This window comes from Rhinichthys klamathensis, unplaced genomic scaffold (assembly GCF_029890125.1).
Source record: "Rhinichthys klamathensis goyatoka isolate OS25496 unplaced genomic scaffold, OSU_Roscu_1.1 h1tg000055l_1, whole genome shotgun sequence".
NCBI lineage: Eukaryota > Metazoa > Chordata > Actinopteri > Cypriniformes > Leuciscidae > Rhinichthys > Rhinichthys klamathensis.
The window spans coordinates 4,210,439-4,227,500 of record NW_026606600.1 but is presented as its reverse complement, the minus strand read 5'-3'; the positions used below and the strand labels follow the sequence as shown (position 1 = coordinate 4,227,500).

Below are 17,062 nucleotides of genomic sequence, written 5' to 3'. Positions count from 1 at the left end.
AGAGATAGTTTGATTGATGAAAAAAAGTTATTTGATTGTCCAGGTCTCCAGATGTAAAAATGAGTGCACTGAGGGCTTCTTGCTGCTTGGTTAAAACCGGTTAAAACCTGCTCGCTATTTAGGTATATGCTGCCATCTACTGGTTAATGCTATTTAGACACCCTTCAGAAATAGCGTTGTGCACATTTGTTTTTAAGCTTTAAAGTAGCCTAAAATAGTTTTTCAAAAGCACAACACACAAGTGATATAGTCTTTTACCTTACAGTTGTATGCAGTAGCCTATGTTTTATATTCACTGAGTTTTAAAATGTATCTGTTTCAATATAGAACTAGGCTAGAAGTGAACACTTCCATAAATGCAAGTAAAAACAAATAAATGGAAGTGTAAAACTCACTCATTATTATCATTTCTTTCCCTGTGTAATGAGCCTTAGCCTGAGTATGCTTGATGGAACAAGTGCCATTGAATATTCCACACAAGACACTTCGACTGCGGGAAAAACAGTGACTCATAGATCGACTATAGGTTAAACATTATCCAGCCTCAGTCAATTCTGAAGGCTGCAAACAGAGGTTGAATCGTGAGCTGAGCTTAAAAAGGGCGGTTTTACGGGAAAGCAAAAGCGTGTTAGAGGCTTTTTGATAAAGTTTGGGAGCTTATGGGATACATTTATCAGATAAATTTATTGTAGACCTATAGACAATTGAGAATTTATTAAATATTACGCAACTGGTTTAGCCGCAAGTTTATCTGTTTTTTTTTTTTTGATAGGAACAGTGTATACACCAAATCCTTCTCTGATAAGACCATAAGATGCTTCATATTTCCATCTATATGGCCTAACATGTTTGACATTGCAGAAAAACTACCAGAACAATACCATGTTTAATTTCAGTGACATTTATTCATTCATTCTAATTGAGTTTTTTATTTAATTTTACTCTACAAACTCTTTGTTTAGTCTGTTTTGGGGAAAGTTACAACTTTGGTGTTCAAAATCTATTTCAGAAATGCAAACAATAAAATATATAAAAAATTTCAACCTCATTTGGTTGGTTTTATGTTAATAATAATAATAATAATAATTCGTTACATTTATATAGCGCTTTTATGGGTAGACTCAAAGCGCTTTACATAAGGGGGGATCTCCTCAACCACCACCAATGTGCAGCATCCACCTGGATGATGGCTGACACCGCCATCGGTGTATGAATGAGTGTGTGAATGCGTGAATGTGAGGCAAAATGTAAAGCGCTTTGGAGGCCATGATGGACAGAGGCCAAGGGGCAAATTTGGCCAGGATGCCGGGGTTACACCCCTAATCTTTTTCGAAGGACATCCTGGGATTTTTAATGACCAGATCGGTTTAACGTCTCATCCGAAGGACGCTTAAATGTTGTTTAAGTTAGCTTTAAGAAAATAAATGACTATTTGTAAAAGGAAATTTGATCATTAAATTAGTTTTTAAAAGAGGTCAATTATATCTTAAAAAATGTAATGGGTTTGATTCAGATTCAGTTAGATGGTCAGTTTACACGCAGATGGTGCAACTTTCCTACTGACTCAGATCAACTTGGGGTAAATTGAGCCACATGAACACTTTTTTCATAAGAATAATTTTTAGAACCATTTGTCATAGATGCTCTCTGATCATTTACAATGAGACACATCCTGAAATTTCTTTATACTTTCATTACCTCTGTCTCATTTTCTCTTATCTTGAGGACCACGTAGCCTACCCAGCTAGCAAAAATTGTGCGGGCCGAGAGCGGCCCGATTAAGGCTAAAACACTCGGCCGATCCTCGGCATGAATCTAGGTCCGATTGCTCTGCGAGCACTCGGTTTTAACGCGGTCCGATTAAGGCTTAAACACTCGGCCGAGCGCTCGGTTTTAATGCGGCCCGATTGCGGAACCCCGAGTGAGAGGACGTAACGCTCCCCTCCAATCCCGTTACTTGTTTTGGCTTATTTAAACTATTGATTTTTCATTCATGTCAGGTTAATACTAAAATAGCTGAGCAGCCGTTTTTTATGCAAGATAAACTTAAATAAAACAGCACAAGGAAGACAGGTTTCATGTTTAATGCATTTTTTTTATTGGACCACACTTCTCTCCCCTCTGATGAATGAAGGACACTACTTAAATTAACAAAGTCAGCTCATCACACACACGTCTGGTTCGCTATCTTTGTGGGGACTCTCCATAGGCATAATGATTTTTATACTGTACAAAATGTATATTCTGTCCCCTTACACTAACCCTACCCCTAAACCAACCCATCACAGGAGACATTCTGCATTTTTACATTTTCAAAAAACATTACTTAATATGATTTAAAAGCTGTTTTCCTCATGGGGACCACTGGCTGGTCCCCACAATGTAGGTGATCTCAGGTTTTACTATACTTGTGGGGACATTTGGTCCCCATGTAATATAAACAAGGGCACACACACATTAATAACAGATATTGAAATACCACAGCATTAATGTAAAATCAAGGAGTTCAAAATACTAATTTCCAATATCAAATTTGTAACTTTAAAACATTTAATCCCACTGCGTTTTTGAGGTCTATGTTGTCTGCCTGTTCGCCCTCTGGCTTCGGCCACCACCCCTATCAGAGGCTGCAGCCACCTGGTGATGAGGAGCTCTATTTCCTTTTCTGTAGAGTCTTTGGTCAGGGCATTCCGGCGGACTGCATCTGAGAAAAACACAAGATAGAAGAGGGCAGCATGACCATGTGATGTTACTCTGCAACCACCAAAACTTAATTTGGATGCAAGGCTCTCCTCTACACTTACATTTCTTTTTAATTTAAAAAGTTTAGGAGCACAGTCAAACATTTAGGAGCACCTGATGTGACCTGATCTGAAAAATGACAAATTAACCTTCCCATTATAAGGTGATTTATATTTGACGGGTTCGTACAGACTCTGTCATTATGAAATTCCAGGACTTTCAAGGACGTAAAGCACTACTGTTTTGGATTTCACGGACTTCAATCAGCACTTATCAAACAATATCTTATTTTTATTTATTTTATTTTTTTACTCAAATTACATATGGTATCTGATGTTTCACTTCATAGAGATCAATCCATTGACCAGCGCTGTCAGGCATGGGAAATTAGCCTGGCTCCGCCCTCCTACGCACTTCCGCTCAATTTCATTTTCCTTCAGTACTACGTCTGGGACTGCTGTATATTCTTAGGTTTCCAGAAATCAATTTTTTGTAGGACCAATCAGCGAACAGAGGGAGTGGCTGAGAACGATGATGGTTGACAAATGAAACTTTTGAGAAAAAATACAATACGGAGATGTTACATACAGCACAATTTTTAAGAAACAAACATCAAAATTCAAGACCTTTTAAAGTCTTTTTAAGGTATTATTTCCAAATTAATAAATTCAATGCTTTTAAGGCTTTTTAAGGCCCCGCGAGAACCCTGTTAGTTATTTAAGGAATATAGCATGAGTGAGAGTGGGGACTGACTTTTAGGAATGATCTGATTAATGTATAAATTAACTCACCAAATTTTTCCTCTCCTCTGGATTCTTTAATGTCTCCTCCAAACATTGTAGCTCCTCAATAGTTGAAAGTGGTGGGAGCCCAAAATGTGTTGGGTCTGGCGTGAAGTCTGGAACTGCTTGACTGCTGGAGATTTTTTGGAAATGCACCAGGATGAGCAACTGCTGCTCTGATAGAATCGAGCTGAATGAGGATCTCCTTGGCAATTGCTGTAAGACAAGAAAAAGCAGGCATAGCAGATTAGTAGCAAAACATTATATGTAGATATGTCAGAGTAAACCGAGAAAGATCACTTTGTAGAATTCCTACCTGTAGGCACAGCCTCTCGAGAAGACCTGTTCTGTGTGTCATGTACTTGTGGGGTGTTCTAAAATAAAAAAGCCACAAATATGTTACAAGACATGTAAATTTACATTACAGTAAGATATTGCACGTTGTGCATTGGAAGCACTTATTTTAACAGATGTCTGTTTTGTATAGCTAACTCTGTAAAACAGAAAGCAAACTTTTATATATATTTTATTCATTTTTACAGAAGTTGTAACGTTAGCATATTCCTTTTGTAAAGCTACAGAACATGTTTGATTCATCAATGTTTCGTAAGTTTGAGCCATGTGTTTATTAAGGTCTGAAATAAAACTGAAAACTGAAATAAATATTCCCAGCACTTTCTGTGATGTAGTATGCTTGCTTAGCATAGGAAGTAATAAGAAATTACTCTTTACATTAAGGGAGATTAAGTGAGAACAGGGTGTTTGGGGAATCACTTTTTTTCATCGCATACAATTGCATAAATAAATATTCCACATAATCCGTCGCATTTTTTAAGAAAACGAGCCGCATAATTAAGGATTTTTGCCCGCAACAAATCACAAAAAAAACTCTGCATTTTTCTGGAAGGACAGGTTAAATGTTACTATAGTGCATACGTTACTTCAGTTTGCACCATAAAACTACAACTATAGGCCAATTCACACCGCACAGACAAACGCCAGCAAACATGTTATGAAAAATAAGCCAACAGCCACCGACAAATTCGAGCACCCACGGAAAAACACGAGATATTGCCCATTCATTTTAACCAATACAAGTAAAAGATTGCAGCTTTCAGACACGACTTTCTTCTCGATATTGTTAAATGTCGAAAGTGCATCTGTTACAGGCCCCGCGCAAAAGGCCATTAAATGCATTTCACGACCACGTCATGTCACAGCGTTCACAAAATGGCGGACGGTCTGCACATATTCAATATCTTCACAACCCAGAACATTAATACACAAAATATTTGCAGCATGAACATACATCGGAATTACAGGACTCGTCTGCATATTAAGTTGTTATCATACCTGTAAAAACAGGAGCAAACGTGTCAGAGTAATCATACTGCGAGGGCGCCGGCGCAATACTGCTCCTCTATAAGAGTCCTCAGTTCATTTTCATAATAAGAGTCCCGATCTCACTCAGCAACAGACAATGACCCAGTCTCACATCATTCCTCTATTACAATTTACATACGTAAAATAAACATTTTCTTACAGGATCAAAATGTGTATACTTTTTGACAATGTTTGTTGCCAGTCTGTGCGGTGGGCCTTAATCCAGCTAAAAATTTGTTCCACTTTATTTTCTTCCACAGATCAAAGACTGTGCTCGTAAATATTATTCACGTAAATTGCATTCAATAAAAATGGCGTCTAATGTACTAATTCTGGCTGCAAAGAAGAGCTAACAGCCCAGCTAACGTTAGTCAATGTTAGCTTCGTTCGCGCCATAAAAATCGGAGCCACTTTCATATTAACCTAACTTGCACTACTTAGACATGATAAACAATTATTGTCCTACTTAATAATTCTTAACTGAATTCTGAATTCTTTCTTTTCGTTTCATCTGGAGGGAAGCATGTCAAAGGACCACGAACAAAGTTTAAACGGATCGATAATAATCAACATTTAATCAGCAACAGTTCGAAATGTAGAGTTAATATAAGAAGTTAAGGGCACTCGATTGAACCTATGCTCGGCGTGAAATGTTGATGCTTGAAATTGAACACAAGACTTACCTCAAGTTCACCGTAATGGCGCAGAATCGAGAAGGGATGATTCCAAGTCAGGCGTGGAGTTTTATTTCACCCAAAGTTGTGCACACGTCACTCCAGTGATGAGCTGAGCATGCGTGCTGGCGCTTGCTGCAGTAACTAACCGTTGAAATCGGCTTCATACTGGTAAACGGGTCTGAGCCGACCGAGCGCCCAGAGTTTACAGCCGTCGACCGCTGTCAATGGTGGTAAATATTTGAAATAGGCAATAAAATGAAGTGACTTTGCCTAATTGCGGTTGCCACTACTCAGCCAATGCCGCGACTGCGATCACCATGACTGCTGTGCGAGTGATGTCACCTAGCGCGCATGCATGTTTAAAATACATAAAGTAAAGAATGATCTTCATGACAACTAAATATTTTTGCTATGGTTATAAATATTAAAGAATGCTCTGTGTAAAACGACACTATTATTATTATTATTACTGCAAAAAATATTAATATTTTGTTTTGGACAAGCATCAGATACGGTCAGGAATTTACGTCAATTTTAAAATAATTGTTATGTTAATTATTGCTTCATTAAAACCATCATTGATTTAATCTGAGTCATTTCCAGAAGTGGTCCAGATCATACAGGCAGAGCCGGGTTACCAGTTATGGTGAACATGAATCGGCCCAGTGCTTTACAGCCGTAACAAAAATGCATGTGCCAGAGCGAGCTGCGGCCCACACTCGGCCCGGTTAACACACGCCGATGCCGAGTCTGAGCCGCAGGCGCCGCGGGGCAGCCGAGCTCGGGCCGATTATACATGCTATCTGGGTAAGTAAAAAAAATGTAAAAAAACAACAAAAAAAAACTACGAGGCTTAGTGAAAACAATTCATTGCAGATTTACTGTTTAGCTAATTTCATCAGATGGTAATTCTGCAATGGCACAGCTGCAAGTTTAAGTTTGTAATATTATTGGCACATGAAGAGGTATAGCCTGATGATGACTGATGTTGAAATGATGCATTTTCAGGTTGCAAGCCAACATTAATAAAGTTTAAAGGAACAACAACCCGCTATTATAAAATATTTTAGAGCTACAGTATCATGCATCTTTGTATGTGGTTTAATTTTATGTCAGTGTCTCCATGTATTGGTCCTGCAGAAATATATGTGTTGCATCTGTTTATTGGATCAAAACAATTAGATTAAAATTCATCCGGCTATTTCAAACCAAAGACATTTGTCAACTTTTAAAATGTTGAGTAGCTCTCCCACCACCGATCCTATCTAAACTAATTGCAAGCTATTGGTAATCCACCTCTCACCATATGAGGGCGCCAGACTAGACAGAAAGAATCTGTAGACAGGTTCAGTAAAATGCACGGCTATTACGTGACAACTGACTGATTAAAAGAAACCAATAGATCTTTATCGAGAACAGTAGTGTTTTATTAAGCTGTAACTGTTTGGCAGCGTTTTAATGCATTTTTTCAACAGTGGTCATGATGAGACACTTTGGATCTTACTGTGTGCTCTATAGGCTGAAGTAGCCTAGATACAAAAATTCAGAATGCCTCAAGCCACTGCTTGCTTCCTCTTTTCGTTTCTTTAATTTTTGAAGCGACCAGCAGGACTAAAAGATTGAGAGTGGTGACAGTATGTTAGCAGGATTGTGGTCATACAGAAATACGACCACATGGAACAGATACTAGGGACAAATCACTTTTGTGGAGAAAGTAGTCTCAAGAATCAACAATAACTTTATCTGTCTGCATCCAGAATGCCTCTACTTTGCCGCAGTGAGCAAAAATTTAAGAAAGGTGAACAGAAAGTAAAAATAAAGTGTGGAAACACTTAAATTAATTGTATATCATCGCATTATATAACAAAACGTCCAACCAATTCAATATGCCAAGAACATTTTTTTTTTTTTCTTTGACTCTCAAGTTCACACAAGTGCAGTTCATCCAGCAGTCTCTAAATATGATTTGTTTTCATTTTGAACTGTATCTGTTGTTTGTAATAAAATAAAATAAAATATTTTGGTGACGTTGTTTAAAATGTGCTTGTGTTGTCTTTTTAAAATAAATGTCAAATAAAATATTGCATAAAAACATTTGTATTTGTGGCACAAAGTATAAGTAGCTACCATTTAATCCGCAAATATGACAAACAATGTCAAATAACAATGTCAGAAACATTGACAAATAGATTATTAAAATAATTTTATTTTGTACATATTTAATATAAAGACCAAATACAATATAAAATATATATTAAATCTTGCCAACCACCAAATACAGCCAAAGAAAAATCCCTGTATAGTTTCAAGTTCAACTGGATGTTATCCAGAAGTCGAGTCTAAATACGGCACTGATCTTCCTTAACTCTCCTACAGCCATGCCAGAGATTCCATTAGGAATTACATATAGGAACTGTTTTTAAGTGTGAGCAGTGTAATCCATCATTCATTTCAACCTCCACACATCACCCTCCTATTACAGTAAAAGCATTTATAAGGCTTCACTGGCAGCACAGGAACATTCACTACAGTGCAGTGCAGTGTTAATAAAAGAGTCTGTAAAGACTTACTTCATGCCATGGAGTCACAACAATCGGATAAACAGAAATGCTATCTACGTATATCAATGAGACATTTCAGTGTAATAATGCAACATTCAGTATTAATGATTCTGCCACCATCAGGTCTACGTTCTTGAAAGCACCATCTGCCTTACTATGAACAGCCTAAATGACACAAGCCTTATCAAAAGTTACCAAGAGCCTCCGGTGGAGACTAACGGGTTAAATTTCAGGCTCCTGGATTACCGACCCTTTCCTATAGCGGTGAGAAAGCAGACGACAGCCGGCTTGAGTCAGACCCCATCACCTTGGACCCTTTAGAAACACAAATATCTCCTGCAATAAGGATCTGCATGCACAAGCCTGATCAAGGTGGATGAGAAGGGATCTAAAACTGTAGAGCCTCGGATTCAAAGAGCTCAATGTGAAAGTCAAACTGTGTTCGAGGTCATCGGCCAAAACCTTTAAGCAGCAGACAGAGAGTGACATGATTGAAAAAAAACCAAACCCTTCAACCTCGAAGTATCTGTTGATCACAATAAGCAAACGGGCTACTTAAAAGAGGCCCGCACTTTTCTGCCTTTCAGTGGCTGTGGTGGTCGGAAGTTGTTCTCCATGTTCTTTCGGTCCTCTTCCTCCTCTCCGTTAAACAGCAGCATCCGGAACTTTCCCATCTAAGTCCAGAAAACATGACAAACAGCATGTAAGGCAGAACCTGGCAAAGTGACAAGCTGCACTGCAAAAGAAATCAACTCTGGTTCCACATCTTATGCAACAGGCTTGGTTCTCCATGCTGTGAATCTCCGGAGCTTTTTCCACTTTAAGCTCAATCAATCATTTTAATAAGCTGTACAAGATCAAAGTCTTGTGGCCTAATGCCAGACGCGCCAGGCCGCTTTCACGACTGTGCCGCCAACATGCCAACCTGCTCATGCTTACTTTAATGCAATTTCCTATGACAAAGTCTGAGGGATAGACAAGAGCCGAAGACCAAATCCACAGCAGTCTCTTAGATGGACACAGATCTATGTATCTGAAATGGAAATCTAGTAATATGATTACTTTTGATTCATTTTGAACACTACCGTTCAAAATTCTGGGGTTAGTCAAATTAACGTTATTGAAAGAAGTCTCTTGTGCTCAACAAACCTGCATTTATTTAACACAACAATAAGAACAGTAATATTGTGAGATGTTATTGCAATTTAAAATTATGGTTTTAAAATGCAAATTATTCCTGTGATGGCAAAGCTGATTGTTTCAGCATCATTACTCCAGACTTCAGCATCACATGATCCTTCAGAAATCATTCTAAAATGCTGATTTGCTGATCAAAAACATTTCTTATTATTACCAATGAGAAAAGTGTTTTGTGTCACACCATACATGTTTCAAAAGAACAGCATTTATTTGAAATATAAATATTTTGTAACATTATTCATGTCCTTCCTTACTGTGATTTTTAATCAGTCGAATGCATCCTTGCTGAATAAAAGTATTCATTTCTGTAGTGTAGTGTAGTGTATGCTGCACAGTCTTGTGCTTAAATGACCTTTATAGTGTGTTGAATAAGAAGTAGGATTTCAACTGCGTTTAATTCCAAGACATGCATATTTTGTCTGAATGAAACAAACTTTGCCATGAACCATCCCATTGCAAAGTGATACACACTCGTTTTGCTCACTCAGACTCTTTTAAGCATACATACCTAGACCATCCACATCCATACAGTATATAACAGAATAAGAAATAAGAACACTATTTATAGCTATAGTGCATGTTAATGTGTTGCCTTGACTGAGCAGGGCTTTAGTTATGAACTAAACACCATAAGGCTTGTGTTAAGTATTGTAATGACAATTTTATAATATATACTGCTTTTATGAATAACACATATATTATAAAGAATTATTTACTAATGCAAAACCAATTACAGAAAACAGAATCTCACGTCCAGATCATTTCTGACCAGGTTCACTATCATCACCGACATACTGGGATGCTGTGGATTATCCCTAATTTACATCACTACCAATGATTTTGATTCAGCGGGAGTGCTTCCCACATCCATCTCCCTCCACAACCATTAATTTTCATAAAACGACATCTGTCAATTTGGCCAGAGGATGCTCATGACAAAACACTAGCAATACAGTTCATAAATAAGGTACAATCAAGTTTATCGTGTGAACAAACTAAAGAAAAAATCAATCACAAAAGCAACCCACCTGCTTCTCGGACACATAAATAGGTTCTTTCAGCACAATCCATGTGACGCTCTCATACAGTGGAGGAGTGGTGAGAGAGCCTGGGTACGTCCAATATTCCAGACTGTTGGGCAGGAGGCACTTTGGGTTAAAGCCCTTAAAATCAGCCACACTTCCCTACAAGAGAAACAAAGAAACGTGAAAGGAGTGTACTGCAAAACTAAACATGCTCTGAACAGGGATGTAGGGGACACATGCCTATATTTTCATTAGTGGTCGACTAATATGACTTTTGAAATGCCTAGTTCTCAAAATATTACATGTAATCTTCTATAGTGATCTGAATAATCAGATCATTTATTAAATGTCAAATACTCAAAATACAAGAGCCAATACCACTAATCTGTGGTGGTGTAAAAAAAAAAAAAAAAAAAAAAAAAAAAAAAAAAAAAACCTGAGAGGGGCTGATTTGAATTCTTAAAAACGGATTAACATATTTCAAGACATACATTTCCAAATGAAATCACATGCAAAGAGGCATCTGGGTGTTTTCAAATCCAATCAGATGCAAAAATGGGGATTAAAGAACCGCATCCATTTGGTAAGCTACCTGAAGACCTCTATTGCTTTAATATATTCATTCATGCTTTCTCTCCGTAATAGCCTAAAGAAATTCATATATTCGCCAGTTTTTATTAAAAAAAAAATATATATATATATATATACACATACCTTGAATTTAACCATATACAAGGCATCTGTTATCTGATGAAGAGCGCTGTGTTCATCACCTGACTAAAACAAAAACAAAAATTAAAAGGAATTTTTTTTTAAATAGGTACAAAAGAATGCACTGTTTATTTTTGCACTTAACTACCTTTCTGAACCGGACATTTGGTAACACTTTATTTTGATGGTCCACTTTAGACATTCTACTAACTATACTTTGCAACATGTCAACTAACTCTCATTCATTTGCAACTACGTGCCAAATAACTCTCATTAGAGTATTAGACTGGTAGGGTTAGGGTTAGTAGAATAAGTTGATATAGTTGCAAATTGACTTATAGTCAGTAGAATGTCTGTTGGGGGAGCATCACAATAAAGTGTTAGCAGACGGTCTACTGATACTCTGGTAGTTGACATGTAGTTGCAGCTACTTATAGCTATAACTTAGTAGAATGTCTAAAGTGGACTACTGAAATGGTGTTAAATTACATTTTTATCTTTGACAGGAAAATAAGTTAAAATTATACTCATTCTTCTATATGTCTGTTTATTTATATACCGTAACCATTATTTTTATTTTCTTATCCTCCTAAATTGAATGATGTGATTCTAATACAGATCACATGCTCTTGAACTAATGCTGTATTATTTGGTTCTTCAATGAATGCCGATTCACACTAACTTCCAGAAAGATGCCAAGGACAGCCAGGCCATCAGGGGCTGCTGCTGCATCACCAAAGGTCTTGTACTTTATGGCGTTCCAGTGAACCAGATGAAGCTGGAGAGAGACAGAGGTCATGCCAAAGGATTGTGATAAAGCACAGAAAGAGAGAACATGTACAGCGAGCAGACGGAGTGCCAGTGTCCTGCACCCTCACCTCAGACACATATGTTTTCCCACCAACCGTGTGCTCAGAGCCACTGCAACCCTTGCCTCCCCAGTGGAAGTGAAACTGTTTAAGTCTGTACATGTTTTCCAGAGGCCCTCCCCGGATCACTGCCACAAGAAAAGAGCAGTTTTAAGCGGGGCATGTAAATGAAAAAAAAGCAAGGTCTAGAGACACGTTTTTTACATTTATGCATTTGGCAGACGCTTTTATCCAAAGCGACTTACATTGCATTTCAAGGCACATTTTACATTCTTATCAGTTCTTGCTTTCCCTGGGAAAAAACCCCCCATGAACTTGGCGTTGCAATCACCAACGCTCTACTGTTTGAGCTACAGGAAAAGTTTTTTTAAAACTGGAAAACAGGAAAACTTTTTAAAAGTTTAACTTATTTTAACTTGAGCACTGCGTTTTTAGAACACCGTGTCATGCAAGAAATGCTGCAAACACGTCTGTGTGACATATTTTCATTGGAAAACAATGGAAAAGCAGAGCAGTGAAATGCAAAAAGACGTTCTGTGTGAAAATCCAATAACTTGCATTGTAAAGTGACTATCGCCTTTTTTCCTCAGACTCACTCAAAGTGCAATGAAGGGAAAGACAACAAGAATCTACACACTAGCATGAAGCATTGTAACTCGTGAATTCATGATCTCCTTTATCTCTCCTTACATTTACACAACTGAATTGCATTTAGCACAATGACATGCATGACAAATTTAGATAAATGATATGAAATGGATGGTTGGTATCTTGCAAACCCAATGTCTAACTACTATAGTCCAGATCAGTGAGTAAAAAGCATCTGTCTGATACCACTGGAGCTAAGATACTGTCTCCAGTCTCCCTCTCTCAACCTCCCTCTCTCTCTCAACCCCTCCCTCTCTCTCCCTCCCTCTCCCTCCCTCTCCCTCCCTCTCCCTCCCTCTCCCTCTCCCTCCCTCTCCCTCTCCCTCTCCCTCCCTCTCCCTCTCCCTCTCCCTCCCTCTCCCTCTCCCTCTCCCTCTCCCTCTCCCTCCCTCTCCCTCTCCCTCTCTCTCTCTCTCTCATCATAAGGGACACTTTGAACTTTGCAACAAATTGACAATGACAACTTAAGTAATTGATTGCTTCCCAGACCTTTATGATGGCTCACAAACCACAAATGCTGACAATTGTCTATTTATTCAAGAGCTTCCATTTTGATTGATTGTTGAGCGACCAGAGTTATTACTATTTTTGAAGTGTGCAATTTCACATAACAGTCATTAGCTCGAGGTGGAATGAGATCTGAAATGACAGGGTCATTTGTGCAGAAAAAGCTGAACTTTTAAATAGAGACTTTCTGTTGTGGCCCATGTGTTACTTTAATATTAATATTAAAATATCTTTATTTATACAATATATTTCTATTTAGCTGTGATTTATTTTACCTTTAGATTTGTTTGTACTTCAACTTGAACGGAAATCAGTAATTATCAGCTGGTTATGGTTCTTCTAAAAAAAACGTTCTATAGCATTCGACAATCTCACAGTGGTCTTGCACAACATGAGCGCTGTGTGAAGAGGAAGAAGAAACGAGTTGTGTGTAAAAACCCAAACATGCAGAACTAAACGTTGCCTGCTTAAAGCTGTGTTCATTTTGTGACAGTAAATTTTTTTTAGCAGTAATAATCTTGTCACTGATACCAACCTGATCTCTCATCTGAGTCAATGAACTCCACTACTACAGAATGGCCATTGTTTGATATGGTGACAGAGGTGCAGTTGTTGTAAGACAGCGAGATAGGAGACAGTCTGGCATCAAATACAGCTTCTGCAGGGACTATATCAATAGGTGATTGGCGGTTACCCTCGGCAATGGGATAGTCTTTGAGCCATGCTGATGGACCTAGAAAACAATGTTTAACAACCAACCAGAAAAGTAATAAACAAAAGCACAGTGTCATACCTTATACTGTTTTGGTTTTAGCCTTATCTAGATTAGATGTCTTGTGTGTGTGTGTGTATAATGGATAATTTTAGATGGATTTTAGACTGTCAGATACATAATATATAACAAAGGTAACACATGGTTGACAGTTTTACAGTTTGTTTTGACATTCAAGCCTTGTGTGAAATCTATGACTTACGATACAAAATCATGATAACAGAAATGACATTCTAAAATTGTTCCCTTCTGGAAACCCTAACAAAAAGTGTTAGCTCTTGAAAGAATGATGCATTATGGCAATTTTTAATTATTAGGCTATTATTTATGCAATTTGTAACTTTAAAAGTCTGGGCACACCAATTAACTTATTATTATTGATGCATAATTTCAACTAAAATAAAAAGAGAAATACAAACTCTATCTTTCATTTCCATACATTTTGTTTAATCAAAATTAGCATAATTACATTACAATTTGATAAAGGGAATAAAATAAGATGATGAATTTAGACAAATTAGGCTATCTAACACAGTAAAATAAGTCTCATCTATTCATTGTTAAACAAATTTTAACACACAGGCCAACAATGACACATTTTTATTGTGAGTGTAGCATACAGCATTTCTAAGTCTTCCGATGTTTGTCTGTTTTAACAGAGCATAGGCCTACAGCCATGCAACTATCCCTTTAAAAGATAACTGGGCTAATCTCGCATTAACCGTAGATTGGGCAGCAAAATGTGCTACGCTAAATCTAACGACAGTTGACTGGACATATTAATGAATGAATGAGAACAAACACAAAAACTGCCCCAATGGATGTTGGCTATTGATCAACACAAGTCTGTTAAATAGACATTCAGAAAATGTCTTTAAGACGTTTAGAATAAAGAATGTATGAAAAAGAATGTAGGCCTATGTAGGGCTATGTTTTTTCTTCTTCTTCTTTTAAGATATTTATCAGATGTAGGCTACACAACAGTCATTGCCTATATGTTTTCAAGATGAAGCGCAGCCTATATGCTAATAATAATGGAATGCAATTGATAAACTGTGGTTTAAATGTTTTACTTTATGTTGGTTTTCTGTCTTGCATTTGATCAAATTATGGATGTCATTTTAAAAAATGTGAAAATTAGCTAATTGGTCGACTTTAATCGTGCAAGCTTTATATAAATGTAATAAGGCCTGCATATATATATATATATATATATATATATATATATATATATATATATAATATTACCTGTTGCTGTCAAAATAATAATGGCCCATTTTAAAAGTTGCCAAAAAAATGTGTAGAACTTATCCTTTTTAACAGCTTCATTCTAGTTGAGCGGTGACTTGATATTTTTTGTAAACAGCTTACAGAATTTGATAAATAAACCCATTTTTTTGCATTATGACGATTTATTCACAGATATGATTTATCCTTATTATTGTGCTTTTCTTTCTTGTTATTTTTTTTCCTTTTCTTTTCAGATAAATTATATATTTTGATGTAGCCTATAGCCAACGCAAGCTTTATTTTTTTGTATTGTTCATTGATAGAGATAGCTAATCACGCTTCATTTCCCTGATCATGTATTTATGTCTATGGCTAATTTCTGCAATAAAAAATAAAGAATATGAGAAATAAAAGTCTATGCTATTTTTAATGCATAGCCTACATATTACCGCGAAGCACAACCGGAGTTTGGCAGTGGTCAAAGTGGATTCACTTTAGGATTCTTAGTAACGGTAACTTGACTTACCGTTGTCCTTCCCATATCCCCAGTGACGGCCAGTCATTGCTCCCTCTTCTCTGAGCAGCGGATAAGATGCTGTAGGCTATGTGTGTGCAGTCGGCGAGTGTCTTGAGTGCTGCTGTGGAGTGTGTGGATCGACTCTAATGACAGAGGTAACAAGTGAATGAAGCGCGCTGTGATTGATTGACAGATGAGCTGATCCGCTCAGGCCCCGCCTCCTCTAAAGCCGATTGCACTGTCCGCACCGTACAGGACTTCTGTCTTGAATACTTTGACTCAGTTGCATTTAATTGAACTCTCTACTAGTCAACTGATGTTTTATAATGATAGAGAATTTTTTATCACTTTTATTGTTTGATGCTGAAAAGGGGACAAAATGAAAGAAAGATAGCAGTCATAATTATGTTAAAGGAGTTCACTTTAAAATTAAAGTTTCCCCATGATTTACTCACCGTCAAGCCATCTATATGAGTTTTTTCTTTCAGACGAATACAATCGGAGTTATATTAAAAAAATATCCTGGCACTTCCAAGTTTTATAATGGCATTGGATTGCAACCAACAGATTGAAGCTCAAAAACGTGCATCCATCCATCCATCATAAACAAACTCCAAACGGCTCCGGGGCCGGGGTTTAACACTCTGGGCTTCTTCGGTCAAAAATGACCGAAACCGTTAACGTTTTGACATATTTAAATTTTTTGCTTCATCGGAGGGGGATTGGTGACTTCTGTTGTATATTACCTATGTGAACACAAAAAAATCAAGGAGATGATTCTGATATGTTAAAGGGTCGTAAAAAAATAGTCACACGGTCAAAAATGTACGGAGCCCCTAAAGGGACTTTTGCAAAAAAAAAAAAAAAAAAAATAAAGACTATTGCGTGCGCACGCGATACGTTTCTCGAGCGCACGCGATACTTCTCGTGCGCACGCGATAGTTTCTCGAGCGCACACGTTTCTCCTCGAGCGCATGCGATAGTTTCTCGTGCGCACGCATTACAATTTCCGGTTTGTGTACAATTTGCGTCACTGTCATTACTATATGAGGAAAAAAAGAGCATGGATGTCAAAGTTTAAACTTCTCCTCTAGATTAAAAAAGACCAAATTGTTATTAAACTGTTGGTTACAATGGGACCAATAAATCCTTATTTTTAAAGATTTGGTTTAACATGGATATTAATCATCTTATGAATATGTTTGATAATTATGGAAAATTTTTAACATAGGAACAATTTATGCGAATCCATAGTTTTCCTGTGCATTTTAAAGAATTTAATTAAAGCTATTTCCCCTACTCTGATTCATCTTATCAAAAGTCATATTCAATTTAACTCCACATTAATGATAAATCCAAAATTAATTTTAAATGGCATTGAATTGATTGATAAAAAATGCAATAATAAACATATTTGTACAATATTTCAAATACAAAA

General features: G+C 37.1%; 1 protein-coding gene across 1 annotated transcript; it reads right to left on the bottom strand.

Moving 5' to 3' along the window:
- Window positions 1-7,770: 7,770 nt before the first annotated feature.
- Window positions 7,771-15,762, bottom strand: ca7 (carbonic anhydrase VII). Its single transcript, XM_056248465.1, has 7 exons — window positions 15,634-15,762; window positions 13,641-13,838; window positions 11,960-12,078; window positions 11,764-11,859; window positions 11,085-11,147; window positions 10,374-10,529; window positions 7,771-8,819 (listed from the first exon to the last, which is right to left on the bottom strand). Exons 1-7 carry the CDS (start codon window positions 15,668-15,670, stop codon window positions 8,697-8,699), a joined length of 792 nt encoding a protein of 263 aa, XP_056104440.1. The 5' UTR covers window positions 15,671-15,762; the 3' UTR covers window positions 7,771-8,696.
- Between the last annotated feature and the right edge of the window lie 1,300 nt (window positions 15,763-17,062).

What these genes read in the sequence shown, in the direction of transcription:
- ca7 (XM_056248465.1), bottom strand. Translation starts at nt 15,670, where the DNA reads ATGACTGGCCGTCACTGGGGATATGGGAAGGACAACG. An exon ending in TGACTCAGATGAGAGATCAG is followed by an intron (nt 12,079 to 13,640) that starts GTTGGTATCAGT and finishes TTCTTGTGGCAG; the next exon opens with TGATCCGGGGAGGGCCTCTG. An exon ending in TTTATGTGTCCGAGAAGCAG is followed by an intron (nt 8,820 to 10,373) that starts GTGGGTTGCTTT and finishes TTCTGGACTTAG; the next exon opens with ATGGGAAAGTTCCGGATGCT.